Source organism: Apteryx rowi, unplaced genomic scaffold, assembly GCF_003343035.1.
Source record: "Apteryx rowi isolate R43461 unplaced genomic scaffold, aptRow1 scaffold_171, whole genome shotgun sequence".
Classification (NCBI taxonomy): Eukaryota; Metazoa; Chordata; class Aves; order Apterygiformes; family Apterygidae; genus Apteryx; species Apteryx rowi.
Genome location: NW_020447986.1, coordinates 1,468,851 through 1,496,716, shown reverse-complemented (window position 1 = coordinate 1,496,716; position 27,866 = coordinate 1,468,851). Strand labels below are relative to the sequence as shown.

Sequence of the window (27,866 nt, the reverse complement as noted above, 5' to 3'; positions counted from 1 at the left end):
GTGAAGCAGTGCCGTGAGCGGGCGTGCTACGTGCAAAGCCGCCCTGCAACAGCTGCTGTGGCGCAGACCGTGTGTCTTGTGGCCGAGCATCGCTCTGTCCTCTGGTAGGCAAAATGCTGCTTGCCTGCTGCCGCTCGTTATTAGCTTGGGTGGCGTTGTCAGGCAGTGGAAACTTGCTCTTAAGATGGTCAGCAGAAAAGAAATTCGGTATGTAATCAGATTTATTTTAACTGGTTAAGGTACGCATTCAGTTGTTCAACATGCATTCAGTTGATCTGGTAACACAATTCAGTACTCATCTGCACACCAAAAATTTTCTCTTTAGGATGCTTATTTTGTACCTATGAGTAAAAGATACAGCTGAACGTCTTATGTTGAAAGTCAGAATACTCACAGGACAGATGCTTTATTGTTTTTCTTGATAGCACTCTGAATTTGTTACCTTGCTATAAGATTCTTCTCAAGGCAGTGTTGGATTTTAGTGAAGAGCAAAGGCCCCAGGTAGCTTGGGCATATTCCACGATGCTTCTGCTTTATGAGGTTGTTCTGAAATTGTCAGTTAATCTGTTGTCTTTCCTCTGATATTTTTCTCATACAGATGGGGAAACCATAGGGAATTTGTATCATGGCAACAGATGAGGATGGACTGGGACTATTTGATATCCGTTACAATGGTAAGATGTTGTGTTAGATTACTTTCTGCTTTGCAGTGAAATAATGCATCTGCAGTGTAATAAAAATAATTAGGTCAAAAACTGCTTAGAAAACAAAATGGAAAGAATTTAAATTGGGACAAATACAAAAAAGCTGCAACTGTAACTATATGGCTGTGGCACAGTATCTTTGTGAGCCATAATGTATTAGTGAGTTTGGATTTGCAATCATAACAGTATTTTGGATTTCTAATATGTTTTTGGAGATGCCTGAAACAGACCTCTCACCTTTGTTTTACTGTATGTAATTCAACCTTCAATTGTATCTTAGTGAAGCATGTATTTGGACACGTTAAGAGGTCTGGTATAGTACAAGCAAGCAAGGTACTGTAATGTTATTACCAGCTCAGCAGGTGATTGATCTGATACATATACATGAGATTCCCAGCCTCAGAAGGACTGTGGATGCTGATATTTTTCTTTACAGTAACAATATTTTTTGCAGAATTGGAGATATTCAAATGAGGTGGATGAGAATGATGAGGAGCATCCAAAAAAGGAATGGAGAGAGACTGAGGAGATTAACATGGAGCTTTATAGAACCAGTTAGCATGTGAATAGATGATAATATTATAGCAATTTTTTGAGTTATGATACTGACTGTTATATTGTTTTCTGTTATTTAGTGAGAAGTGTTTCTTTCAACAGTACTAATTTTATCAGAATAGTTCTTTTATCAAAATTTCTGAAGTTGTATATCTTCCGGGTTCAATATATTCTAGAAGATGCATTCAAATTCAGGTAAGGTTGGCTTAGCTGGTTTATAATTTAAGTTTACTTGTACTTAAAGCTGTGAAATTTCCTTCATGCAGAATTCTTGTAAGACTTAGAAACTGATCTTAGAAGCCTATCATTGCTCCCTGGTAACTAAAGATCTTTTCTTCACAGAAACAGTAGCTCGGCGGGTAAAGTTTCCCTGTCTTTTACTACTCTGTGCCTACTTTCCTTTATTCACAATGGTAGCTATATTTCATTACTCCTGTAGGATCGTAGTTACGCTCATTTTATAGGCAAGTTAGAGACTGGAGTTTATTAAAAGTTTACACACATGTATATGTATGTATATGTATATATACACATACACACGTATATCTTTTTTTTTTTTTTTTTTTTGCTTTAGTTGAAGCTTCCCCCTTTAAGGAAGATGACGAGAGCTCAGTTGATATTTATGATGGCTTGGACAGCGGTTTAACAGTTCCTGGTAGGTTGAATGTAACTTGTTGCTTGTCTTGAAGCATTATAGTGTCTCAGTGCTTTTCAGGCTGGTTTCAAGCAAGATGACAGTTATCTGTAAGTTTACATTTAGCTGAGCTAACATATACTTTAGTGACCTACTTGTTTGAATTCAAGGTGTATATGTTATGTGTTATACAAATACAGCTGAGAATTCTTAAATCTATTAGCTGAACTATTATAGCATAGTTTTCATGGAATACTGGCTGTTTTAAGAGACTTGGAGCATGTGTTTATAAAGAGGTGTAGAGAAACCGCAGCTCTTCTGACCATGCTGCAATATAGGACATTTTACCTTGGGAAAGGCACTGTCCTTTCATGGCTTTTAAATAGCTTCAGGACCAGATCCAAAAATCACTGATCACTAAATTAATGATGAGTGCTCCAAAACATACTGTCATTGTAATACAGTATACTCAGTAGGTCCTCTTAACTTTTTGTTACTTTCTCAATAATTTCACATATAAATGTAAATTAATTTGGTCTTAGCTTTTTTAAAATAAGAGAGAAATAGGCCCAGATCATGTTCTTTTTTAGGAATCTTAGTGTAAAGTTTGCTGAAATGCAGTTCCTAACATTTAGCAAGCATTTCTGTACAGACCTGTCTACTGTGAGCACTGGAACAGGTGGCCTGGAGAGGTTGTATAGTCTCCATCCTTGGAGATGCTCAAAAGCCATTCCTGGCTCCTGGGCAACTTGCTCTAGGTGACTCTGCTTGAGCAGGGAGGTTGGGTTAGATGATCTCTAAAGGTCCTTTCCAATGTCAACCATTCTTTTATTGAATGTTTATGGAAGGACTATACTAAATCCTACAGATGTAAAACATCTGTTCATCTCTTGCTCTCTTTTTCATTTTATATTTGTTACAACATATGAGAATATTTTCTAATTTAACATTTCAGATACAGGAATACATTGTTTAGTAAGTTTAAAAGATGAAAAAAGGAACAACTTAATGCAATGCAAACAYTTCATGGATTACAAATGATTTTATGTAGCCTAGGTCTGAGGGATCTTTTTATTTTATAATTTAAAAAGATCTTTGAGATTGTTGCTAAATGTGAATAAGATATTATTTGCATGTCCTCTTGTAGTATATTAATATTCTTTGCATTATGTAGTGCCCAAAGACTGCAGTCAAGTGTTAAAATACAGCTTTGATAGCTAACTTAATTTATTTGTCTGTAAATTAACCTGTATTTGAGAAGTGTCATAAATCAGGTACTATAAGTAGTGCATATTTGATGAACAGAGCACACAGATTGATCAAGAAAAAACACTGACAGCTAAGTAATTCGGTTTAGTTTTTTTTTTTTATTATTTCTTTGGAACTAAAGCAAAGGAGTTTACATTTGAGATGGAATACAGAATAGAGCAAAAAACAGTTCTTCAACACAAAAAGCATTTCAGACAGATGGCATTCAATCCCCTACCAACTCTACAAAAGCTCTATATCTCCCATTACATTCTGATCATCTGCTCTATGTTTGTGAATGTGTAGGTCACTGGCATCTGAGTATTCTTTTTCTCAAGAATGTTTTTCAACTGCAATTGTTTTAAAGGCTAAATCTGATAACAAGATAAATGGCTTGCAGGATGCATATACTTCTTCTATCTTTTTGCTATCTACTGGTTCTGGAGTTATGGAACCTTAGGCCCCTACTTAGATGTAGCCCTTATGTGCTTTGTAAATTAAGTAGGTTTACTGTGAATTAGCTCTCCTTTGATTTAGAACAATGTATTATCAGTCAGTCACAAAAGGCACCCACCTTTGTTTTTAGGTGTCCTTTGAACCTATAATTTTTCTAAATTTTCATCCTTACCTTTTATGTGTATGTAAATTGGATCATTGTTTTCAAATAAAACTAACATAAATGTTGAAATAGAGAATGAGAATGGGAATTTCCTCAGGTAAGGTAGTGTTTTAGAAGTCTTTTCCTCAGTGGCGCAATGCAAGCTAGCTAGGAAAATAGCTTTTCATTTATGTACTTATTTTTCTTTTTACAGACAATTCTGCTCCAAGTTCTACACCAACTGGAAACAGTTTAAACTTATTTGATGAGATATTAATTGAAGAAGGAACTGCAAAGGAAGCATCCTACAATGAGGTGTGTATTAATGTTGCAGAATTTTTTCTTTTTTTCAAATTTTCTTGTATAACGTGCAAAAAATATCTGTCAGTATGCTCACATTACTAGAGAAATAGGGCAATTTTTTCTAAGTAAGGGAATAAAAACAAGAGTGTCCTGAGAAACTCTTACATCAACAATTTTATTGTAGTAAGTAGATCTTTCACTCTAAATCTGGCCTGGYCTGTTCTCATTTAATGTTCCTTTGCATGCAGTTGTATCAGTTACGCTATGAGATAATTTATTGTAATTTCTTTCTAGTTAAAGGTCTGTTCACTTTTTTGTTACAAAGCTGATCTTGACATTTTCCCCCAGGAATTTTGCCAGACTTAGGCACATGGGCCATGGAGTGATCTCTTGTGTCACTAATTTTTGTCCTCAAGACTGAAGACAACTGTGCAGTAGATAACTGCTTCTAACAAATCAGCAGAATACTTACTCATGTAGTATCATGCATCCTGGTCCATAAAACACATCTTAATTGCAAACCTGAGATTTGGAGTAAAAAGCAAAAATCCACAGATACAATGTGCTATAGAAAGAGCAGGAGTGCAATCTCCAGGAATCTACTAAATGATGAAAATGTCACATGGAAAGTTTGAAAGCAGTTCAAGTCAAGTATGTCAAGTATGACAATACAGAAAATGTGGTCTGTTCTTTCATGAAAGTTTTGTAGCTGTCTGATTTTAAAGAAGGGCTCATGTCAAAGGTTTCATTTTTAATTTCATATTAAATATTTAAGTTTGAGATCTCAACAAAAGCATGTACTTCTACAGCCAACTTTGAAGTTTAAGACTGTTTTAGTAACTTTTATTGTAATTTTCCTCAACTGGTTTTTATTATCTAAAATCTGACAAACAAGTCCGTTATCCRCTTGAACAGAAGACAACACTTATTATTGCTCAGGTTGCCCAGAGAGGTTGTGAAGTCTCCATCCTTGGAGATATTCAAAACCTGAATGGAGACAGTCCTGGACAACCTGCTGTAGCTGACCCTGCTTGAGCAAGGCGGGGTTGGACTAGACGATCTCCAGAGGTCCTTTCCATACCCAAACATTCTGCGATTTTGTGATCTGTAGAGCACTGAGGACTAGTTTCCTGCCCCCCAATAATCTTGTCTTTAACTTCACAATAATGTGGCTTCCTTTTCCTCTCTAGCCTGTTACTGTTGTGCAAGCACGCACAGATTTCTTCTTACACGGGTGCCTGTGACATTTTAGTGACCTTAATTTTAATGCCTGTAGAAGCATATTGAGGTTTTCTGTTTTAGTATGGCTTTATATATGTACTTTGGGGGGGAAAAAAAAGAGCTTTATAATATAAATTGCTGTGTTAGCTAACTACAAATCCAGAGGGGGTTTGTTTTGTTTGTTTAATTAGCCCAGTTTTTTGTTTGTTTGTTTAATTAGCCCAATTCTATACTGTGAATCCTTCTCTATTTGACAGTTGCGGGCAGAGTATGGAAAATGTCAACAGCAAATCAAAGAGTTGATGAAGAAATTTAAGGAAATACAGGCACAGGTACTGTAGTTCAAAGAACAACATTGTCAAGATTTATATAAGGCAAACTGAATATTTTTTTGAGAAAGAACTAATTAYGTATTATTTCCAGAATTAATCCATTGCGTGAGGATTTCTAGAGCACCTAATGGTTGTTGCTACTAGGATAGTTGTTAGGATAGCCTACTGACAAAATCAGTAGATAAATTCAGTTGTGTCCTGATGTTGCATGCAGCAAGACAATAGTTGATTAAAAACTATCTTCTGTCTGCTTAATTAAAAATAAACATGTCAAATCAATAGTTATCAGAAAGGTATCCAGTTCTTTCACTGATAAAAATCTACACCTTACATTTGACACTGACTATGGAAGCAACAAATTGGGTAAAGGAACGAAACAAGGGGAAGGATTATAGTTTCTCAGCTCTATGGTTACTTGATTTATGACATATTTCAGTTTTGATAAATTTTATGATTAAAAAATGCTAAATAATTACCAGGAATATAAACAACAGCAGAAATCTGAGTGAAGCAAAAGAACAACCCATTTGGACCTTACTAATTCTGATTTATCCAAAACTGTTTTCGTATGTTTTACTGTCAATTTGCAGACTATGAGATTTTTTCTAATGGCTGTCTTGAACTGATTTTCATTATGTATTTGGATTAATACCCAAGCTAATTCTCTTTCTCTCTTATTTGCTGTATATATTTAAAAATAGAATGTCATTCTACAAAATGAAAACCAAGCTCTTAAAAAGAATATTTCAGCACTTATCAAAACAGCAAGAGTGGAAATTAACCGTAAGGATGAAGAAATCAGTAATCTCCATCAAAGGTACAGTTGGATAGTGGAACTTTTATTTGCCTGATTGTGTTTGTATACTTGTTAGAAAACTGCATRTATTTTAAGTAGGGAAGAAAATTGCTGTTTACTAAACAATTATTTGCATAATCTAATACTGGTACAATCAAATGAAATGCACATGTATCTTTTTTGCTTCATGAGATCTTTGGTTTCTAGTTAGGAAAACAAGGAGGACTCCTGAAGCGTGACTGTTTGCCTGAACTCTTCTTTAACTTGGTTTTACAACCCATTCTTTTTGGGTTGTTTAGCCATCTTGCATGTATCAAAGCAGATACTTTCTTACATGTTTCAGCTTCAGAACATGGTTTCAGACTGATGAATTTCGTGGAACTTTTTAGACAGTAAATGAAAATAAATACAGAGACTATGTAATGTCTTCTTGGTAAGATGTGAAAGTACTCTCTCCAGTGGTGGAAGACAGCAGTTAGAAAATTCTTGGTATTCTGTGTATTATTAATCTTATTGCAAGTTGAAGAATAATATTAAATTATGGGTGGTAAAGTAGCTGACTAACATTTGTGGGCTGTTTGAAACCAAAGCAGTGAGTCAAGATTCAGGACCCCTGGCTTATATTCACAAGGTCACCTGCTTGTCACTTGTGTGAACTCAACCAAGTCACTCCTTTAGTTTGTACTTTAGTTCGTCCATTTGATATTTTCTTGCACCAGAAGTGTCATAAGGAAAAAGGTTGATTTGACATTGCTGTGCTAGAGGTTAGAAGTATAGTGAGGAGTGTATCTGAGAAGTATATTTCTAGAAGTCATCTGATTGAGGTCAAGAGGTTTTAACATGTGTAATTCTTTCAGTTGATTGGCTGTGACAAGATAGCTGTCACTTTCATATCTCTGAGGATAGTTTTCCGGGGCATAAATTAAATTGTTTGAAAAATGTGTTCTTGTTTTGAATACTCTCTCACTAAAGTATTTTCAAACTCTGGTGCCATACTTCCTGGCAGTGATGAAARTGGATGAACTAGGTAATTGATCTAGGTATTTTGGAAGTATCCATCCTGGAAAATCTTGGAAAAAGTGTCACTTTGAGGCCTTAAAAGGCCAAAACATAGGAAAATCAGATGTATATGTTTAGTTCTGATGCTGTGGTGAGCCTACGTTGTCTACTCTATGGTCTATAATAAACTAGCTCATCTTAAGCAGCCTACCTATCTGTAAGGACTGCTTTGGATGTAATACCTTTCAGGGAGATTGTTAATGCTTATCTCAGAAATATTTGGATATAATTACATTCACAATACATGAATACATATTTAATTGCCAGATGAAAGCTATGTGAAATTTTGGCAGTATAGCTCAAAATTAAAGAGGAATATAAGTAAGGGCTTTGGATTACAACAGCAGCAACATTGTTTTAGTTCAGTGGTCAGTCCATATCATTCAAGATCACCATCTCAAAATTCTCAAAATAGGAGCTGCTTCATCCTTGACTCTGTAAAAACAGAAGCCATACTTTTGATAGTTTGTTTCCATGTTTTTTTTGGCATGACTTTTGCCTCTGTTTCTGCATGGCTTAGGTGCAATCGTTCTTTCAAGCTGGTGGTAGTAGTGTGCATGGAATACTTTGAATATGGTGGAAAAGTGTCTTTTTTTTTTTTCTGGTGAGATAGCTTTAGTGTGTCCTATCATTAATGAGTTCAGGCCATACAGGCTGCATGTGCCCTTATTTTTATTATGATGACCTTGCAGCCGTAGCATGTGGCCTTGATGAGGCTTGATTATCGTAATTTACTACTTGTTTTCCGTAGCTTGAAGCAAGTTTCAAACACAGTAGCTTATTTGCTTTTTGTGTTGACTAAGCACAGTCATGTTATACCTATTGTTTTATCTGCCAGCTTACAATGTAGTAAATTATTGAATTGCTCTGATTTTTAAAATCACCAGTGGTGAAAACCCCAGGAATATATAGAACAGCTTTGTTCCTAGAGGAAGGCTCTTTTTATAGCTGGGCAGTGAAATGCCAATTTGAATTATTAAAATTGATAATTAGACACAATACAGCATTTTTTCCACTGATCTTATTTTTTCTGTAGATGAATTTCATTTGGAAAATATGTATAGAATTTTTTTTTTTTTTACTCTGCTAATGGAAATTATTAAAATTCCATTTTATCCCACATTTCCTTCAACTTGAGGCTTGAAGAAAGTATGACAAACATTTCGAAAAAATAAGGGTTCTTTATAATTTGGCTTTAGTTATTTTCAGATAAATTTCAAAACTCTAAAATGACTTTGTTTCTCTTTATACACAGGCTAGCGGAATTCCCCAACCATCAGAGTAGCTTCGCCAGAACATATCTTCCAGGATCAACTAATGGAAGGTGCTTTGAGATGTGTAAATCAAAAGAGCCCAAATTCAGACCACCTGATTTAGGTGACAGTATAAAGATGGATCATAGAACGAAAAATGACGGTACAAAAGATACGTATCACAATTACTCATCTCATAATATGGACAATGGGAAGTCAGAAAAAAGAAACAATCCATATTTACTGAGATACCCTCCTGAAGAGCTCTGCAATGATGGTACTCATACATGTCTACCAAATTATGACCACTGCTCCAACAAGGATAATAGGAAGGAAAGAAAAGAAATGAAAAGTGATGAACAGTATAGCAGGGGAAATGTCAACAAATACAAAAGAGAAATACATCAGAGCACTGGTAACAATATTGATAGCGAAGAGGGGAATTCAGATCTTCATCAAAAACTGAAAACCCTTTCAGAGAAGGCTAGTAAAAATGAGTTGCAACAAAAAAGTCAGAGCACAAAACTCAAATGTAGTCCAAATGTAGAAAGAAGGGTAGAAAGGGGCGTTTCCTCATGGGAGAAACAAGCTACCAGTAAGGACAGGTTTCAGACAAGAGGTGAGTTGTATGCTGATGAGAGGTCACAAAATGTGACTAAAAAAGACATTAAAACACATGATAAAGATGAAAAAAACTCTGAACAAAAAAATAGAGCAAATGAAAAACTACAGGAGCAACCACGGAGGTCTGGTAGAGTCAGTAGTCCTCACTCAAAGAATGAACATTCAAAGAACCTACATGAATCACGTAAGTGTTGCGTGGAAGAGTCTAGAAAAGGAAGAGACATTGACTACAAGAGAGAAAGAGCAATAAATTATCATACTTCTCGAGAAGGAAGGTCTTCACCTTCTAATTCCAGCAGTAGAGAGCATAAATATGCACGCTCCAAGGAAAATAGTAATAGATATGAATGGGAAACAGCACATTCAAAATCAGAGAGACATAGAACTGAAGAAAAAAGGAAAAGAGAAAGAGAGAGTCAGGATGAAAATAGACATTCTAGAAATGAAAGAAAACTTACAAAAGAGATTTCTCACCAATCTGCAAAAGACTATAAGAAAGGTACAGATGTTACAAAAGGTGAGAGAAACAAGTCATATAAGCCAGAAGAAACATCCAGAGTAGCAGATAGTTTAAAAGACCATAAAGCTCCAAAAACTAAAGACGATCAAACTGAGGCAAAAAGCAAAGACTTAAAACTCAGCTTTATGGAAAAACTAAATTTAACTCTTTCTCCTGCTAAAAAACAATGTCTCTCTCCAACAGATGGACTTAAAACACCTTCCCAAAAGGCCACTGATGATGGAAGTACAAAACTCGCAATGCAGGCAGAAATATTAGATTCTGACCACCTTGTTAACTGTGGTCCTGCARAGCAAACTAATTCACCCCTAGAAGTTCTGGATAGTGCAGCTCAGATCAACTTGGAACCGGCAATGCCTCTTTCTGTGAATCCTGATAATGAAGCCTTGAAAATAGCAGCAGCAGGTCTGAAGAGTCTGAAGTCTTTAGAGTCTGAAGCATTGCCAGCAGTGGCAGCTGATAAAGTGAGCTCAGAAACCTTACCAGAAGCAGTAGTGGGTCAGGTACAGCCCCAGGCCTTGCCGGGAGCAGCAGAGGTACTAGTTCCTGGTGAAGTGCAGGCTGAAACTTCATTGGCAGCAGCAGAGGCTCCTGATTTGGTTGTATCTGAAGCCTCAGCAGCAGCATTGGCAGCAATGGATTTGGATCACCCTGAAGCTTTGCCTCTGGAGGTGGTAGGGAGTGTCTCACAGTCTGAAAACCCACCTGTAGCAGTGGGCGTGACACCGGATGATAACGTGCCAGCAGCAGAAGTGGCACAATCTGAATCTGCCAGTGAAAGTCTGGGGACTCTTCCTGAGTCTGCAGCAGAGAAGGAAGAGGAAGATAAAATATGGCTAGCTGCTGATGTAGAAAACTCAGAGGACCAACATAGCTCTCAAAACCTTGCCTTAGATGACTTAGAGGTCAGAAGTTCTGGTGACTTGGAGTCCTGTGGTGTTGCTGATGATATTAGGGAAACAAAACCAGACTGTTTAATGGAAGCAATGAAGGACGATGATCACTTGGCTGCAGAAAATGTTGAGTGTTCTGTTGAGAAAACGAATGTCTGCAAAGTTAGTATGAATACATCTCAGTCACCTGACAGAACTGTATTAACTGATAAGAATGTACCATTAGTTGACCAGAATGTCTGTAATCTGGAGCCAGACTTACCTGAAACCACTACAACAGCATCTTCTCTTAGTGATGAGACATATCCCAGAACTAAAGAGAGAGAAACTAACCCCATTCCTGTTGATGATGACAGTTCAATACTTAGCATTGATCTCAATCACTTGAGATATATTCCAAAGGCTATCAGCCCACTGAACAGTCCAATGCGTCCTTTGGCTAAAGCGCTTAGGATGGAAAGTCCCTGCAAAGGTCCTGTGAAGAGTTATAACAAAGGTATTTGTATATGTGTATTATAATTTGTTTCATGCATAAATGCTTAGAGTGTGCTTTCACAGAAAGCAAAAATTACTTTCTTTTAACTGATTTCTCAAACATACACGTTTTTTCTTAAGCTATATAAGTCATGATGGTCCTTTTTCTTTGGTTTAAAGTGGAATCATTTAATAATGCAGTCAAGATTGTAGCCAGCTGAACGTTAGTGCTTGCAAAATTGTGGTAAGTCACTACTTACGGATGAGTGAAATAAGAGTTAGGTACAGACTTCTGAAAAATATAGTTGTCTGAGGCGTGGTAACTTCTGACTAGGTGTCACTAGGTCTTTCTCTGAATTTGTAGAGGTGTAAGTCATTTAGGATCAGATGATTAAAAGTATTTATTTGCAAGAAAGCTGGAGAGTACCTGAGACTCGATTTCTATAAATGACAGCTAATAGATGACTGTTCTCTCCAGCTGAATGAATTTCAGTTGAATTTTTAGATATATTTTACAACTGTGAGTCAGCTGGAGTAAAAGTAAAAGAAATCATAGATCATTAGGATATATCATTAATGAAATAAGAGCTAACTCCTAAACCATATGTCAAGGAGATAAAATGTGGTGACAGCACACAAAGGGAGAGAAAATAGGTAAACCAAATGTTCAAATCTTTCACTTTTGTGAATTTAAATTTCTTGTAATCTCCTGTTGCACTAATAAAAAGTTTTCTTGGAAGTTTTTATTTCCTACTAGAAGAGGAATGGGAGACTGTGGAGTTTAAATCCTTTTTCTTATATTTCAGAGCATAATTCATATGTTTTTGCAAGTCTTAGTGTGTTTTACAGTGAAATTCTGCCTCCTGTGCTTAAGGCATTTTCTCCTAACTATGAATTCCTTTAGCAGTTTATATTTCATTCCTACAGCAGTTTATATGCTTTGAAATTTCTGAGATTGCTAGTTATTTTTTTGCAAGGACATGATAGCTTTGGGAGCAGAGTAGGTGAACACCGAATACAAGTGTTTTCCTCATTTTGTGTGTTTCCCTGGGTTACTTTTTAGAGGAACTCGTCCTGTCCAGGGCTTGGTACCATATTACAAAGCAATAATTTTAATTTTTCAAGTAAGATGCCTAGTTGTCTTTGTGACCCAACTAATGATATGCCTATCAAATGTTCTGCATCTGTTAAATTGACAAGTGGCTGTGGCTTCTCTTGGCCCTGAAATTCAATACTCCCCTTTCTACTATTCTGCAGTGCAGGAGTATATATGTTACTACCTTATTTCAACTACTTTCATTTTGTACTTTACTTTGTTGAAATATCGAAGTGATTAGTATGAGAAGATGCTGTTAATTGATCCTTGTAAAGCTGAAATGGAGGCAGTGATGGAATATGTCTTTACTCTTGTGCAATCTGTATAAAGTGAACATTTTCAAGCATAGCTTTAAAGTGGTAATCACAAGTTCATTTTAGGGAGAGGAATTTAGATATAATCTCTTGTTTTATGAGATTAAGTGTTTGTTAGAGGTCATTGAGTGGTCTAATCCCATGCGATGGACCATGCAGAGTATTTTATAACTAGAGTGCCCAGCAAGCCTAAAATTAAACAGCTACAAATCTTGTTAATCAGTACATACGCACTTCATTGTAATTGTTGTACATTGGAAATAAGTTTGTCTTTGCTTTTGTAACATGCAATTTTGTAGCTAACTGTAATTGCTTATTTTTCCTAAAAAATAGCATTTGCTTGGAAATTAAAATAATGATTAAATACATATTTAGTGACATCTCAAATATATAAAACATTTAATAAGTTTATTTGTGAGACGGAATAAAGCATACCAAATTTGACAAAACTTCAGCATTTCCTCTCACATTTCTCATTCCCCATTCCTATTGTTCAGGAACCCAAACTGGAGGCCAATTAATTTATAAGAAAAATTTTTTTTATGTGCTTAGTTATGGTGCTGGTCATCTTAAATGCATCGAAAACTGAAATAGGAGTTTATCATGTGTACAGTGTGTAATATAATGGGCCTCTCTCTTTAGTAAGTTTGTATGTTGAAAGACTTGAAGAGTCAAGTAGATCCTTTTTATCAGCTCTGGAAAAGATAGTTGAATGCAAACATTAATAAGTGATTTTTACTGCACATTTTGTTTTCAGTGTAAAACCAGTAAAAGAAAAACAATTGTATACAGATGTTAATCCATAATGATGTTAAAACTGAGTGTTGTGCAGTGTCAACAAGACATGTCAAAGTGAATAGAAAGAAGCTTGAAGCTGATGGAATCCTCTAGTTTTTTCTCTTCCAAGAGGATGAGTTCTTGAGGTAGATCACGTGTTTTTGGTGAAATGTCCCCATTTGCCTTTTGCAGCCCAGAAAAATGCTGTTGAACTAGTAGTTGCTGAAGAGAACTGCCCAAACTTGTCATAGCTGAAGATCAAACTTGTTGAGTTGTAGCTGGCAGTTTTAAACAAACAGTTCTAAACAGTCACTTCACAGACCTGAATCTTCCATGTTTTTCTTGAAATGTTTGTTTATAATTGCATTCTTTATGGGGATTAGCAAACTGTTTTCTTTTTATAGATTTAATTCCTGAAAGTACRGTTGTCATCTGTCCCTCAAAGAATTTGTCCAAGGAGGTAAATAAAGAAAATCAAAAACCGGTTAGCATGTCTGGTGAACACTTAGAGATGGAGTCCCAGCTAAGCATATCTTCAGATGAAATAGAAGAAGGAGAAATCATAAGTAGTGACGATGATGAAGAAAAATCTAAACCAGAAAGAACCTCTGAAAATACAAAAAAATCAAGACCAAGATCTTCTCCTGAAACACGAAATTTGACCAGCAATCCACATAATCAAAAGAGCAAAACCATCTGTGGCAACGAAGATAATGGAAAGTTTGTTTCTGTGAAATTAAGTACGAAGAAGAACAGAGAGAGACATAAAAACCAGACCTCCAGATCTTCAAAGGAGATGAAGAAAAATAAAACTGTGAGCATTGCTTGTCTTGAAAAAATGGTTCAAATTATTGTTGAACCTTCAACTGTACAAGAAATTATGCAAATGCTAAGAGCTATACGAAAACAGGTGAGGAAAAATTATATGAAGTTCAAGGTACACTTCCCAGTTCAGCATTTTCACAGAATTATAGAATCTGCCATCATAAATTTCACATCATTAATAAAATACTTGAACTTTTCCAAGATGTCTACATTAGGTGAGACTTTAAAATTGAATCTCTGTGATACTATAGAGTCCAAACTTAAGCAAGTTAAAAAGAATGCCATAGTGGATCGTCTTTTTGAACAACAAGTATCAGATATGAAAAAACAGTTATGGAAATTTGTAGATGAGCAGCTTGATTACTTATTTGAAAAGATAAGGAGAATTTTAGTAAAACTATGTGATGCAGTAAGTGTGGGAAATGAGAGTGAGGAAGGGAAGTTTGAAAGAACAGGAAAACAAAAACACAAAATCAGTCACAAAAATGATCTTCAAAGATCTCGAAAAAAATCTTTGAATGCCAGATCTCAAAAGACTGAAGAATATATCCTTTCTAAGCCARTCGTGGATTTTCAACCACCTAAAATATGTCACCATGAGAAAAATAAAACCGATGCACCAAAAACTATCTTTACAAAATGTCTTAACTCCATTGATAACACAAGAATTTCCCAAACCAAAGTGCAGCCCTCTAAGGAGAATAATTTACAAGGCACTCTCACTCCACTGAAAAGTACAAGACATGAAAAGGAAGGATTTCAGCTAGCCAAAGATGCTAACAAATCTGATCCTAGTTATGATCTTCTCACAGAACAACAAGCATCCAGTCTTACATTTAATCTTGTGAGTGATGCTCAAATGGGTGAAATTTTCAAAAGTTTGTTGCAAGGTTCTGATCTCTTGGAAAAAAGCAGTAGCAATATTGACAGACATGAATGGGAATTCAGGACACCAGAAAAACAGCTTTTAGAAAGTCAGAAATGCAGAAGTAATAATGCTGGACTAATTCAAGAGATTGCTCCAAAGGAGGCTTGTGTGGAATCTCAACCAGTAGAGGATATTAACTGGCCTGTTGTTTCACCTATAAGAGCTCCTTCTTTATCATCCAGGCTTCAAATGTCAGTTGATCCAAATGTACTAGATGAAAGCTGTATGTTTGAGGTTCCTACAAGTGCAACTTCATGCAAAGAAGATGAGTGCAGTTTACAAAAAAATAAATCCTTTGTTTCTTCTATTCTCCTTGAAGATTTGGCTGTTTCTTTAACTATTCCATCACCTTTGAAATCAGATGCTCATCTCAGCTTTCTAAAACCTGAGAATAATTCTGGTTCAACTCCTGAAGGTGTACTTAGTGCACATTACAGTGAAGATGCACTTCTCGAAGAGGAGGATGCCACTGAACAAGACATTCATTTGGCTTTAGAATCTGATAACTCAAGTAGTAGATCCAGTTGTTCTTCATCATGGACAAGTCGGCCTGTTGCTCCCGGTTTTCAGTGTCGCCCCAGCCTACCAATGCAAGCAGTAATCATGGAGAAATCCAATGATCATTTTATTGTAAAGATTAGACGCGCGGTGCCGTGTACCTCACCAGCATCTGATCAGATGGCCTTAGTGAAGGAGGCACGGGCATCCTCAACAAAGACTGAAAATGAAGTAATGAGAGGTGGTGAAAAAAAGAGGGACAGTCAGAGTGCCATAACAGCCACTGTGCAAGAAAATGTCAAGCCAAATCCGATTAAGACTGATCGGTTGCATTACGTCAGCACTGGACAAGAACAAAGTCCTGTCTCACCTCAGCCTCTGAAGGAGCTGCCTAATAGTACTGGAAAGGAAGAAACTGCTGGTTTGCTTGGGCCCTGTAGAAAATCTGCAAACACAAATAGCCCTGACACTGAAAGCCCAAATGAAGACTGTGAGCACTCTCAGACACATGAATTGAAAGTACCTGAAAACGTAAATGAAATTGCTGTTAGATCTGAAGCTTCTTTTCCCATTAGATGCAGTGTAGAGTCATACATAGACTTAACAGATGATATTGTTAATGAAAATTCATGTCTTGCAGTGCAATCTACTGCAGATAAAAGGAGTCAGAAAACTTCTACTGGAAACTCAGAAATCAGTGATAAAAAGGAAGAACAGGAAGAGTGCTCTGTTGATGCATTTATAGACTTAACAGAAGAGTTTTCCAATGAGACTGTGGCAGGTGAATGTAATCATGAAATAAAATCCACTTCAAACACTGATGTAGAATGCCAAATAAATATAGATGATAAAACTAGTAAAAAAAGGAAAAAAGACACTGTTGAAGATAATTCTAACTCAAAAAGACAACGGAAAGAAGGCGAATCAGTGGGTGAAGGGAATGATGGAAGCGATGTGAAATCCGAAGAGATAAATTCAGTATCCAAACGATCTTCCAGTAAGAAGAATGAGTTGCCACAGAACAAAGACTCTTCTCCTTCAGCTTCATCTGCATCGTCACCGAGTCTGTATGCCAAAAACATCGTTAAAAAGAAAGGAGAAGTGGTAGTTTCCTGGACAAGGTAATGATTTCTGATTTAATTTGGATTTTTTTTTTTTTGAAACTGTGGTGTATTCAAAAGTGGGAGGAAAAGGGAATTTTAGCTTATGGCTTGTTATTCAGAAGCTCTGCATCTATCTTTAAATTGTAGCATAAGAGCCTCCTTTCATCTCCATAGGATGGTTTTATGAGACAGATTTCTCCCCTTAGAGTGCCATTGAAAGGCGCCAATGTCTATTTTATCCTTTTTCTATAAAGCTTGTCCAGTGGAAAACAGATTTAAGAGATGAACTGTTTTCACATAATCCTGTAAGTAGCTTTTGGAAGGGAATGATTTTTAATAATTTTCTAGGTAGGTTATATCAGATTTGCCTTTTAAAGAAGACGACTTCCATATCTCAGAACTGATTTCCTTGCTTACCTGGATCTCCCAAAACAAGGGTATTTTTGTTCTTGTTATTATTATATCCTACGGAAACAAGATATACTATATTGCACCATCTGTAATTTTTGTCTCCTCTGCCGCTTTCTTATCCTGTTCAAAAATTCCAACCAAACTTGACAGGATGGAAGTCATTGGTGTTCCTACAAGGCCTGGAAGCACTGGTGATTGGGTAAAGGAGAGCACCCAGAGGTTTCCTGAAAGAAGCCATGAGAGCAAACAGATTTTTGTTTTGGGGTCTACACTGCTCAATCTGCACACATGTGCTAGTCAACCTTTCAGCCCATATATTGTTTGAAACCACTCGTCATATGCACTAATTACTGCTCAGTCAGTAGGATATGGAAGGAAAATGAGGTGGTTATAGGTGCTGGAGATAATTGTGTAGTGTGGGAGCAGTTACTGTAGTGTGAGGGCATAAAATAAATCCTTAAGAAACCTGGGTTAGGTAGTTTTGCTGCTCTTGCTACAACTTCATACCATTCAACGCTATATAAAGAAATTTCTAAAATTTTCAGGACAGACTTTTTTTTCTGAACTATAGTTGGGGTTGGAAGTAAATTTCTAGGTAGGTTTTTAGAGAAAATACAGCTCCTGCAGGCAAAAAGACAGTAAAAGCTAGTGTGATTTTTAACGTGCAGACCAGTGAGATAAGAAGACTTTCCTACAGCTTCCCTTAAGAATGCAACTAGATTTTATCTGTCTCAGTCTTTGTCCATCTTTGAACTAATACCTAAAAAATTGAAGAGTTTCTTTAAATAACTAGTTGTGACATTTTTATTTGAAAATAGAGGAAATTTAATTAAATATAACTTACTGGGATATGGCATGTTTCAACCAAAGATACATGGTAGTTACTTTATTATAACTGAGCCTATACTGGTGAACAAGACAAACAGCACATCGGTGGCACATTATGAACAGACTCCCAGTCCTTTTCTCTCTTTTGAACAGTAGATGTGCTCTGACTCTGTTTGTTATATTAGGCCACTTTCAAGAGTAAGGCACCTTTCTGTTTATTCTGTGAATTTTAGTGGGCCTTAGGTGAGAGCTGGCTGCATAGCCACACAGACTGAGGCAGGTCTGGGTATGGGTGGGTAGCCACCTAGAATTGCTGGCCGCTTCTGAATTTAGGAGTTTCTTTGAATTCAGGTTTGAATTGTGGGTCTGCTATTGAAGCTTAAAGTGATCTTGCCCTGAGTTTTTGGGGTGACTCTGTTGTAATAATCCTGCCCTTTGTAATGGGATCAGATAATGCTTGCTACCAATTGCTTATCTGTGCTGACTGTTATTCTGCGCCAGTAGAAGGGAGGATCCTCCATCAGTTCACTACTGTTATTTTAAATCATGTTCTGGAGTTTGGGAATGTTCAGGATTTTAAAAATGCCTGTATGTATTTTTGTTTGTTTGTGTGCATGCACGAATATGTGTGTATTAACATTAAAAGAAAATGTATTTTTACTATAGAAATGATGACCGAGAAATCTTACTGGAGTGTCAGAGAAAAGGACCTTCAAGCAAAACTTTTGTTTCCTTAGCCACTAGGTTAAACAAAAGCCCAAATCAGGTAGGTGTTATGATTCTTATCCTTTATAACAACTCCCTTGTTATATTTCTGATTACAGTTGAACAAAGATGATCTTTGGAGATCTCCTCCCAGTCTGAAGTTGTCTTGTTCTCATGTCTTTTGATGGGGAGTTCTTGAAAGAAAAATCTTAGACTCTCCCAGTTGTTACTTCTAAAAAATAAATATTAAGGGGATATTATGGTCCAAGAATTGACTCCCTGTTCCAGTACCTTGAAACTGCTGTGTTCAGTCATAGGCCAGGGAAGACTGTACTGTTATATGAATGTGAATTCATATCCATTGTTGAATATGAATTCAACAATTCATATTGTTGAATCAGCACTAAAACAAAGGAAAAGTAATTCAGAGAGGCCAAAAGCCTTTGCAACTATTTAATTGATTAGAAAATAATTAGGATTATAGCTCTAAAAGATAAATCAAGATTTTGCAGAAAGGTCATTTTTCATGAAAATGTTTTCTTTTCTTCTACCACTTTTAAATTAAACTTTAGAGGATGCAGATTTTAAATTAGTGTAGAGTATCTCCAGAGATTTGCATATCGTTTTATACATGATACAAAATCTTTGTGGGTCTTAGAAGCTGTTTGGGTAGAAGATTGATATTTAAAAAACAGTGGTGTTTGTGCATTTATGCCACTGTTTATTATAGTTTTCACAAAGATATTTGCTATACAATGGTAGATATGCTTATAGCTATATGTATATGGCTTTAAGAAATACTAATTTATAATTGAATGACATCATTATATAAGCTGTAGCTGTGTTTAAAAAAAACTTGAACTCTCAGGTACAGATGAATTTTGTAAAATCTCTAGTAGACAGATTATTCCATAATGAGCCATAAATACTTGAAACAACAGTTGTACAAGACAGTAGAAAATAGTCAATAAAGTGTACTTTTTGTGGAGATGAAAAGCAAAAGTAAATCGTTGGCCTTTTTTCATTTGAATCTTACTCCCAGTTATACCTGACAAAATTCAAGTCTGATTATTTTGAAGCCTTCATCTTTTGTCTGTCAAACCTTCCTGATGGAAGGAATCCTGTGTTAAACCAACAGTTGGCTCTGGCTCTCATTAATTAGCCTGGAGACTATTTCAAATGTCAAAGGTATGGGAAAACTTCCTAAATCCTTTGGAGCACAAATCCAACTAACCTGTTGATTGTGCTCCTGAAATTTTCCCTCAAAAATTTAATAGAAGCAAACAAAAGGAACCAAATAATTTTTTGTTTTTAACCTTATGCTGTCAGATCAGTCTGTCTTGGTAGACATGGAAACCCAGGGTATTAATAGTATGCCCTTTTTTTTGTCCTCCTTTAGGTTTCAGAAAGATTCAAGCAGTTAATGAAGCTTTTCAAGAAATCCAAGTGCAAGTGAACTTACCACCAAGCTGCTTCATGGTTACTGGGTTTAGCTGTTTTCAGCAATGAGACTACAACCACTGCATTCATATGGTGGGGCTAGTGGAGGTATCCAAGTCAGAATATTTAGTTCAGTAAATCTGGTGCACTGTTAGTTGTTAACTTCCCTGTCCATGTTTCCACTGAAATGCTTTATCCTGGCTCAGATAACAGGAGAATAACACAGAGTAAACTACAAACTATCTGAGAAAGAATGTGCACATGCAAATAGAGCGGTATCATTTTAAGGTGGTGAATTTAAGGTGGTGTTGGTTAAATGTGTTCTGTAAGCACGGACGAGCGTGCAGTCAAGTGAAAATGATGGCTGTTGCTTAACTTGTGAGAAGTACTGTATATGGTGATGTGGAACGATAATTGAAAAAATAGGAGTTCTTGGAAACTAGTTGATAGGTAATTCTAGTTGGTAGATAATCCTAGAAAATGACAAATACATCATCTTGCTTATGTTGAAACATGGAAACTGGTACTTTGAGGAGTTAGGCCTTTTTCTTTTGAAATAGGACAATGCAAGGATAGCAATARTTCCAAAAGCTGCTTATCTAGTAATTGGATTATGATGGTAAGGAATAGGTGGTTCTTTGCTACTTTGTCAGCTGCTCGTGGTCTGCCTCAAGGAGGGAATCTAGCACTGTGTGTAGGGTTTGTCTTCAACTTTAAGCATGTTCTGTAAGCCACTTCTTCATGATTCCAGTGTTCAATGGAAAGAAATGAATGAATTCCTCTCTGAGGGTGCCCATCTCTCCCCATTGACAATGGAGAAGGCCTAGACAATTGGCTTAGATTAGACCCCTAATTTACAGATTTTTAAGTCGGATAAAGAGAGTCCCACCTCAGAGAGAGTGAAGTCAGTCATTAATGCAGTGACCAGTTTTTCAGATTCTTTTAAATTGTGAAACACAGTGATAAGGAGCATTCGTTTGCCAAGGACTGTCTTGCAGTTAAAATATTTTACAGTTCTGATGATATTTAAGCAGACTTAGTGTTGAATTTTGCACAGCTGATTAACTTTTCTTTCAGAAAAAAATATATAGGAATTTTTTTTCAAAAATGGTTTTTGCTTTGGAAAAGGATAATATATTTATCTTCTCCAAATTATGTTGGGAAAGGCACTTAAATTTGCTGAACTTAGCTTAAGTTAAGCTAAAGTAACTTGACAGGTCTTCTATATAATGAACATTCTATTTTGTTTCAAAAAAAAAAAATCGGCAAGCCATTTTCTTTTCAATAATTTGGAGATAGACCTTTACAGTTTTATAAAATGTGACTTGATACTTACTAACCAAGAGACAAACTCTTTTGTAAAAGCAAGCATTTTCAAAAGCCTAACTGACTTGTTTTGACAGCAATGTATCTATCTTTACGAATTATTTAGTGCATCAGAAATTCATGACATGTTTTATTAAAAAAAAAACAACTTACAAATGCTTCCAATTTTACTAGTAGGTACTAAAAGTAAACGTATATATTACTGCTTCATCCTAAATTTCTAAAAAGCTTTTTATTTTAAGAAACACTCATTCGTAACCCCTAAAATATTTACTGGGAGTTGCACAGGTCATGCTTGTATTATGAATTCATTGGGGTTTGAGGTTCTTGTTCTTTATTGAGGATCGGAATTGCTATGGTCTTTATTCAGTCAAAACATCTGCTGAGCTTAGCTAGAGCTTTGTTTGAGTAGCAGCTCCACCTAAAAGCACAACCTTTTTTTCCCAAATCCAGCGACCACTTCTTCAGTTTCAGGATAATGGGTTTTTGGCCCCTCCCCAAGACATAGCAACTAACGGGATAGACTTCTGATTCTCTAAACCATCAGAGAAGCTATCAGTGATGTTGCCACTGGCACCTTGGGAGAATTGGCAGCGTACCCTATGGAAGTATGACTGTCACGCTGCCAAACAGCATCTCATCCTCATTTTAGACAGTGCTCTGGAAAATGTTAGAAAGAACTACTTGAATAGGTTATGATGTCAACTTTGGCAGTCTTCCATCTCATATGCTTGCTTCTAAAATGTTTGCTTTTGAGGATCAAGTGTCGCCTGAACTACACTGGCAGTGCYTAGTGATTTCAGTGGCGGATTTGTGTACCTATCCATGCTTGCTCTAAACAAACATTTGTGACAATTGTTTGCTTATTAGAGATTTAGATCTAACTGAATCTGTTAGCTTGCAGAGTAGTTTTTATGCCCAGACTCAGCTAATATTTTGGGGTTTTCTTTAACCATATTGTTACAGAGCAAAATGTGCACAATATTGAAGTCACTGAGGGAAGTAGCCTCTCTTCACTTAACTGCTTCCTCTCTCTGTCTCACAAAAGCAGGCAGTATTTTACTACAAAGTCTTTTATTCCTTGTCTATGTTTATTTACTTTTTTATTTGTAAAGGTGGGGGGCAGGGAAATTACTGTTTTGGTTCTGACTTGGATTCCTTTTTTGTAAATTATGAAACTTTTTTTTTAATGTTCTGTCTACTGTAAGTATGTGTACAGGTTCCTACATGGTCATGTAAAATATCTGATATGTGTGTGTATATATATATATATATATATATAAAAATATATGTATAAATATAGAGAGAGCTTTGTTTAGCCAAAGATGATTTTTTTAACTATATAAAACTCCAGGTTTATTTTGTATAAACTAGTTTGCTTACTGTAAGAGTAATGCAAAAAATAAAACTCTGTAAAGTTCACCCACTTATGTTCTTGTTGGACAAAGGTTGGTTTGGAGTGTTTTATACCATTGTTTGTAATTTATTTCTTCAATAAGAATTTTGATACATATTTTCAGAATGTACTGTATGTAAATCTAATCTACAGTCTTATTTGTGAAACCTCAGGTAAATGAAAACATTTTCTAAAACTGTTGGCCAATGGCTTGGTAACTACAACTTCTGTGAAGCAGCATTAAAAGTGACTTCTGTTAGTTTGTATAAATGAGTAGCTATGTAGTTCTGGCCAATAAACATGGAAGTACTTAGCTGCTGCTCTGATACGATTACTGCTTCAATTACATACTGCTTATTTCTTAGTGAACAACAGAATATATCTACAAAATGACTGGATCAGAAGTTGGTTTATTTACCAAACTATGTATCAAAACCTTCCTTAAGCCATTTGTGAATCAGAACCTGCCCCGTTCTCTTTCCAAAAGCGTTGCTTTTGTGGTAGGTGAAACATCCCAAAGAAAAGACTTCTTTGTATCCAGGGCTTTTCACTGGAAGAGTATTGCTGGCAGCCCTTTAAGAGTCTTGCTCTAGGTTGCTATTGAGGAATATATCTGCTTCTATCCAACACACGCATCTTTCCAGGATTCAGTTTAAAAATGTTAGTTGTCATGGGTACTGGAAAATTTTCCAAAGTGGCAATGCAGTGAGTGGTGTTTATGGAGAGGTTACAGGTGTGCATTGTAATTAAATCATAGAGGATCTGGAACTGAATTTTGAGGGATCCTTTTCAAGGCATAGTCTGTTGCCAGTTGACTATCTATTGGATAATAGTTGACAGGAATAAAGGCACTTCTSTAGGCTCCGGAGAAATTCTTTAGCTGCCCATCCTACAATCCTTAGCTCTTTACATTAAAGCTTTCCATTGATTGTCTTCACTCAAAAAAGCTAGAAAATAATCTTTAGCAATTAATGCGTTTGTCTTGGTGAAGGAAGGCTGCAATACCAAAGCATACCAAGAAACATGTCTAGGGAATCCTTGGCTTTCTTAGAAAAAACTATGAAATTCATCAAAGGGCAGTTCAGGAACAAAATGAAAGGTGGGTAAAATTTTAGTGGTAGCTGGCACCTGCTTTCCAATCATAGTTAAAAAGTATGTGCTGTGCCACCAAAAGCAAACCCATTGAGTCACAAAAGGTAATATATGAAACAAAATAGGTATAGAAATACCTTAACAGCAAGAAAGTCATACAGCTCTGGGTAAACTAAACAGGGCCATGGTATGAATCTGAGAACTGGAACATAATTGTCTGTACTATTAAATTAATTACACAGTCTTTGATAGTGACTGTGCTGCTATCCTTTACAGAGCTTATGGAGCAGGGGCAATTGCCAGTAGGCAGCTTGGCTATGGGCATCCTGGCGTGGGAGTTAAGAGTTTAACTGTGAGCTGTACCAGTTCTGAGGGCTGGAAAGATGTCACTCACCTGTTTTATTTATTACTGTAAAGGTAACCACAGAAGGAGCAAGTCTAATACTTAGTAATGCTTATCTGTAGCAAAATAGACATTAGCTAACGTTTTGAACATCAGAATGTAATATGTTAATACAAGGAAATGCTGTCGTCTGTGTTGCAAGAAAATTAAAATTAGTTACTGCATATATGTTCTTCTAATTTTCAATCTATGAATCCCTGATGTAAGAATATCAAAAGCTCCAGTGCTATAAAAAGTGTMTTCAGATCCAGTATTTTGATGTATATTTCGAGAAGGTATTTTGTGATAGCTGCCATATGTGTTTAGGTGCTGTCATGAGCAAGACAGATTGAAAAACAACCCATAGTGGATTTGGATACCAGGATTTATTTAAGAACCGGCAAAATTAGCACTTTTAGCCGTACTTAATTATCTCACACCCCCTCCCCTCCCGCCCCCAGTGCTACGTTCACTAGCTCTCGCCTTGCCTTCCTGGCAGAGAGGTCGCTGATGGTGCAGGAGGGTTGGGCAGAAAGTCGTGGTGGTTCCTGCAGTGCGGCTGCTTGCAGTTGACCAGTCTGAGGCATTACCGGTCATCCAGGCATCCCCTGAATTCATCTCCACAAGGCTCTCTGATCTCCAGGATATTCCCCAACTTCCAGGATCTTTCTTCCCGCTAGGATCTCCACCCTCTTCTTTCCAGGCTCCCTTCTTCTTTCCAAGACAACTTCCTCTTTTCAGGAACCCTTATTTTTGGCACCGCCTCTTCTTTCCAGCACCCAAGCCCCAAGTTTTCCCAATTTAAATACTCTATGAGCAGAAGCACAACGTGTGATTGGCCTCCTAATTGGTGAGTCTGTTTCATGTCTTTTTATTAACTGGAGAATTCAGGACATGCCACTTTAATGCAGGTGTTAACAAAATTTCCAATGAGCCAGTACTCATTGCAGCTAGCAAGTAACAGCCTTCTGCTTGAGAGCTCAAAAGTTCAATTTTGGACATTCACTCACACACAGACATACACCCAGTCACCTGCTGCCTGTTAGCATTCACAATTTTAGCTGTTTTCACCTATGACGGGCGCTTATAGCAAAAAAGTTTCCTCAGCCACCACAAGTTCTTGTTCACCTCCAAATGCAAAGGCCTACACTGCACTCCTGTTTTCTCTCATGACTTCCCCTACCCCGATATACACACACACGCACACGCACACTCAAACACACACCCTGGCCCTGCTTCCCTGCCGTGTTAGTTCTGCAGTCTATTAACAAGCTTGCCTAGACATGCGTGGCAGTCCTTCAACACTGTCAACTATGGTGCTGCTATAGCAGAAACATGGCAAATTATCCCTGATATCTCCCCCGACCTCAAAAAAACCAAGCCTTAAAACAGTTGTTATTCTGAGGACGGAGTGATGTAGCCAGCCTCTTGTGCTGATGGTGTTACCTGGCAAGAGGGAGAAGAAGCTACAACAGTTGTACAGGAATGTGCTAATCCAAGAACAAGCTGCTTCTGTAGCGAGAGACAAAGCATATTCTTCGACAGGATGAATAATTCACAGCTTTATAAAGAAAACACTTGTTAACAATAAAATGCCAATAGCAGGTAAATGGGACTACACTGTCCGAGAGAAAGAGTGTGAGCTTGTGGATGAGGAAGGCCTGAGCGGCTTGGATGGATATTAATGTGTTTATCAGGAGCAGAAAGTCTAGCTCTGCCTCCCTTAAAGCATTTGAAACATATACATATACCATATATCTTCTGCATAATACCGAAGCTAGAGAAGAGATGCTGTAGTCACCTCATTTGCTGCAGGGAAAGGCTCTGAACACTTATTCAAACATGACTTTAAGAGAGACTAGTACAGCTTATGCTAAAGAGAAAGATGCACTGATACATAAATCTGAGATAAATGCAAAGTATTGCCAGTTTTAGCCAAATTAAAGAGCAAATGAGGCGGCAGTAGTGTCTTTTGAGAAATAGCTACTGGTTAATGGGAATATCTTTAGGGAAGAATTGGAAATCTGTCACACACCTTATAAGATTGAAGCATATGTATTTCACCTGACTCCTGAAGTTAGAATCATGGTAAAGGACAGAGGCACCTTACAGTAACGTGCGAGGCAGCAGTTGAACCCGATGAGCCAAACAAGAAATGCAAGCAAGCATTGGGGGAAGGAAAAGTCTAAGAGTTCTGGAGCAACAGAGATAAAAATGGGGTATTTCATCCCATGGGCTATCTAGCTCCCAAAACACTATCTCCTTGGGAAAGGAGCTGCAGCACCGCTGAAAAGAGCAGTTATCAGGTACAGTCTCAAAATGCCTATTAACCGGAGCCCCTCATAGGACTTAGAGGAAGGAACCTCTGAATCGTGGTCAGTGTAAAGGGCACACCAAGCTGAAGCACTTCTGGATACACTGAAAAGAAGGATTGTCAGACACCTGTAGCACTTTAAAGGTGAAAAAATACTGCTTCCCTTTAGGCATTTAGGAATTTAATTTAGGCTATTCCATTTAGACCTGGCTAGGATTAGGCAGCCAATGTTTTTAGTAACAGAACCTCAGATCCAGTGGCCCTGATTTCTCCCAAAATCCCACTTTAGGAACTCATGTTCTTTTTCTAGATCTTGTCTCTCTTGATCAGAGACATAAACTCTGCACAGTGCGCAGGGGTGGCAGCATCCTCCCTCAGCCAAGGAAGGGTAAATTGCTAAAGCCTGTGTTTCTAGCTGAAGACGTGAGTTTAGGTTACTGTGGCCTCCATTTTCAAAGAATCAGTCTAACACATATTAAATTAACTCACCAGGCAACAGACTATGAAATCGGACATGACCGATCGATCCTTCAGCATTGATTCAAAGTGAAACTAATGGAATGTAAAGAAAATGTAAAGCACTGTAAAGAGTGGTTATTTATCCATTTTACACAACACATTTTCATTTAGGAACTGGGTGGAGACATAGTGTTTGAAGAACTGACTAAAACAGTGCACAGGGATATTATAAACTATTGCTGTACAGGCCGAGCCTTGAGGGAATGGCTTTGTTAGGTGCCACTGACTAAAATGATTGCATGATAATTTTGGCTGGAGGCACCATCCTATCATCTGATGATTGTAAACTGTGCATGTATAGTTCAGACTGAGTGATCCTGCATGCAGATACGAAGAACAGTGAAGTCTGCTCAGTGTACCACATCTATGCTTTGGCTCTTGGAAAAAAAAAAAGAAGTTCTAGCACTTTCAAGGGAAATTTGCAGCAGCACTATGATCCTTCTGCAATGCTCTAGGAGAGAATAACCAAGGGCTTTCTCATAAGGTAAGTGACAGGAAAAAATATCTTCCTAGGGAAGTATGGAGCAGGTAGATACATATCAGACTTGAAGCAATTCAGATTAAAAACAAAACAGGAGTATTTGTAACTTAACATTTCACCTTTTTTAAAAAGAAGTATCTTTAAGCAAATCTATAACTTTATGAAGATTGGGTCTTTTTAACAATTTAAGTATAGGTCATTACTCACTTCCTCATAA

The 27,866-nt window shown here is 36.9% G+C and overlaps 1 protein-coding gene across 4 annotated transcripts; it reads left to right on the top strand.

Moving 5' to 3' along the window:
• On the top strand, positions 1-23,175 carry CASP8AP2 (caspase 8 associated protein 2). Of its 4 annotated transcripts, XR_003252664.1 has the most exons (11): positions 1-207; positions 599-674; positions 1,834-1,914; positions 3,954-4,054; positions 5,521-5,595; positions 6,297-6,412; positions 8,706-11,236; positions 13,806-16,773; positions 18,661-18,760; positions 20,099-20,247; positions 21,919-23,175. XR_003252664.1 is itself a non-coding variant. In XM_026060812.1 (10 exons), exons 2-10 carry the CDS (start codon positions 626-628, stop codon positions 20,153-20,155), a joined length of 6,078 nt encoding a protein of 2,025 aa, XP_025916597.1. In that variant the 5' UTR covers positions 1-207; positions 599-625; the 3' UTR covers positions 20,156-23,175. The 4 variants fall into 4 exon arrangements, 3 of the variants coding, with proteins under 3 accessions (XP_025916597.1, XP_025916598.1, XP_025916599.1); XM_026060812.1 differs by having other exon boundaries at positions 20,099-23,175; XM_026060813.1 differs by lacking the exon at positions 1-207 and adding an exon at positions 1,340-1,454 and having other exon boundaries at positions 624-674; positions 20,099-23,175.
• Positions 23,176-27,866: the final 4,691 nt, after the last annotated feature.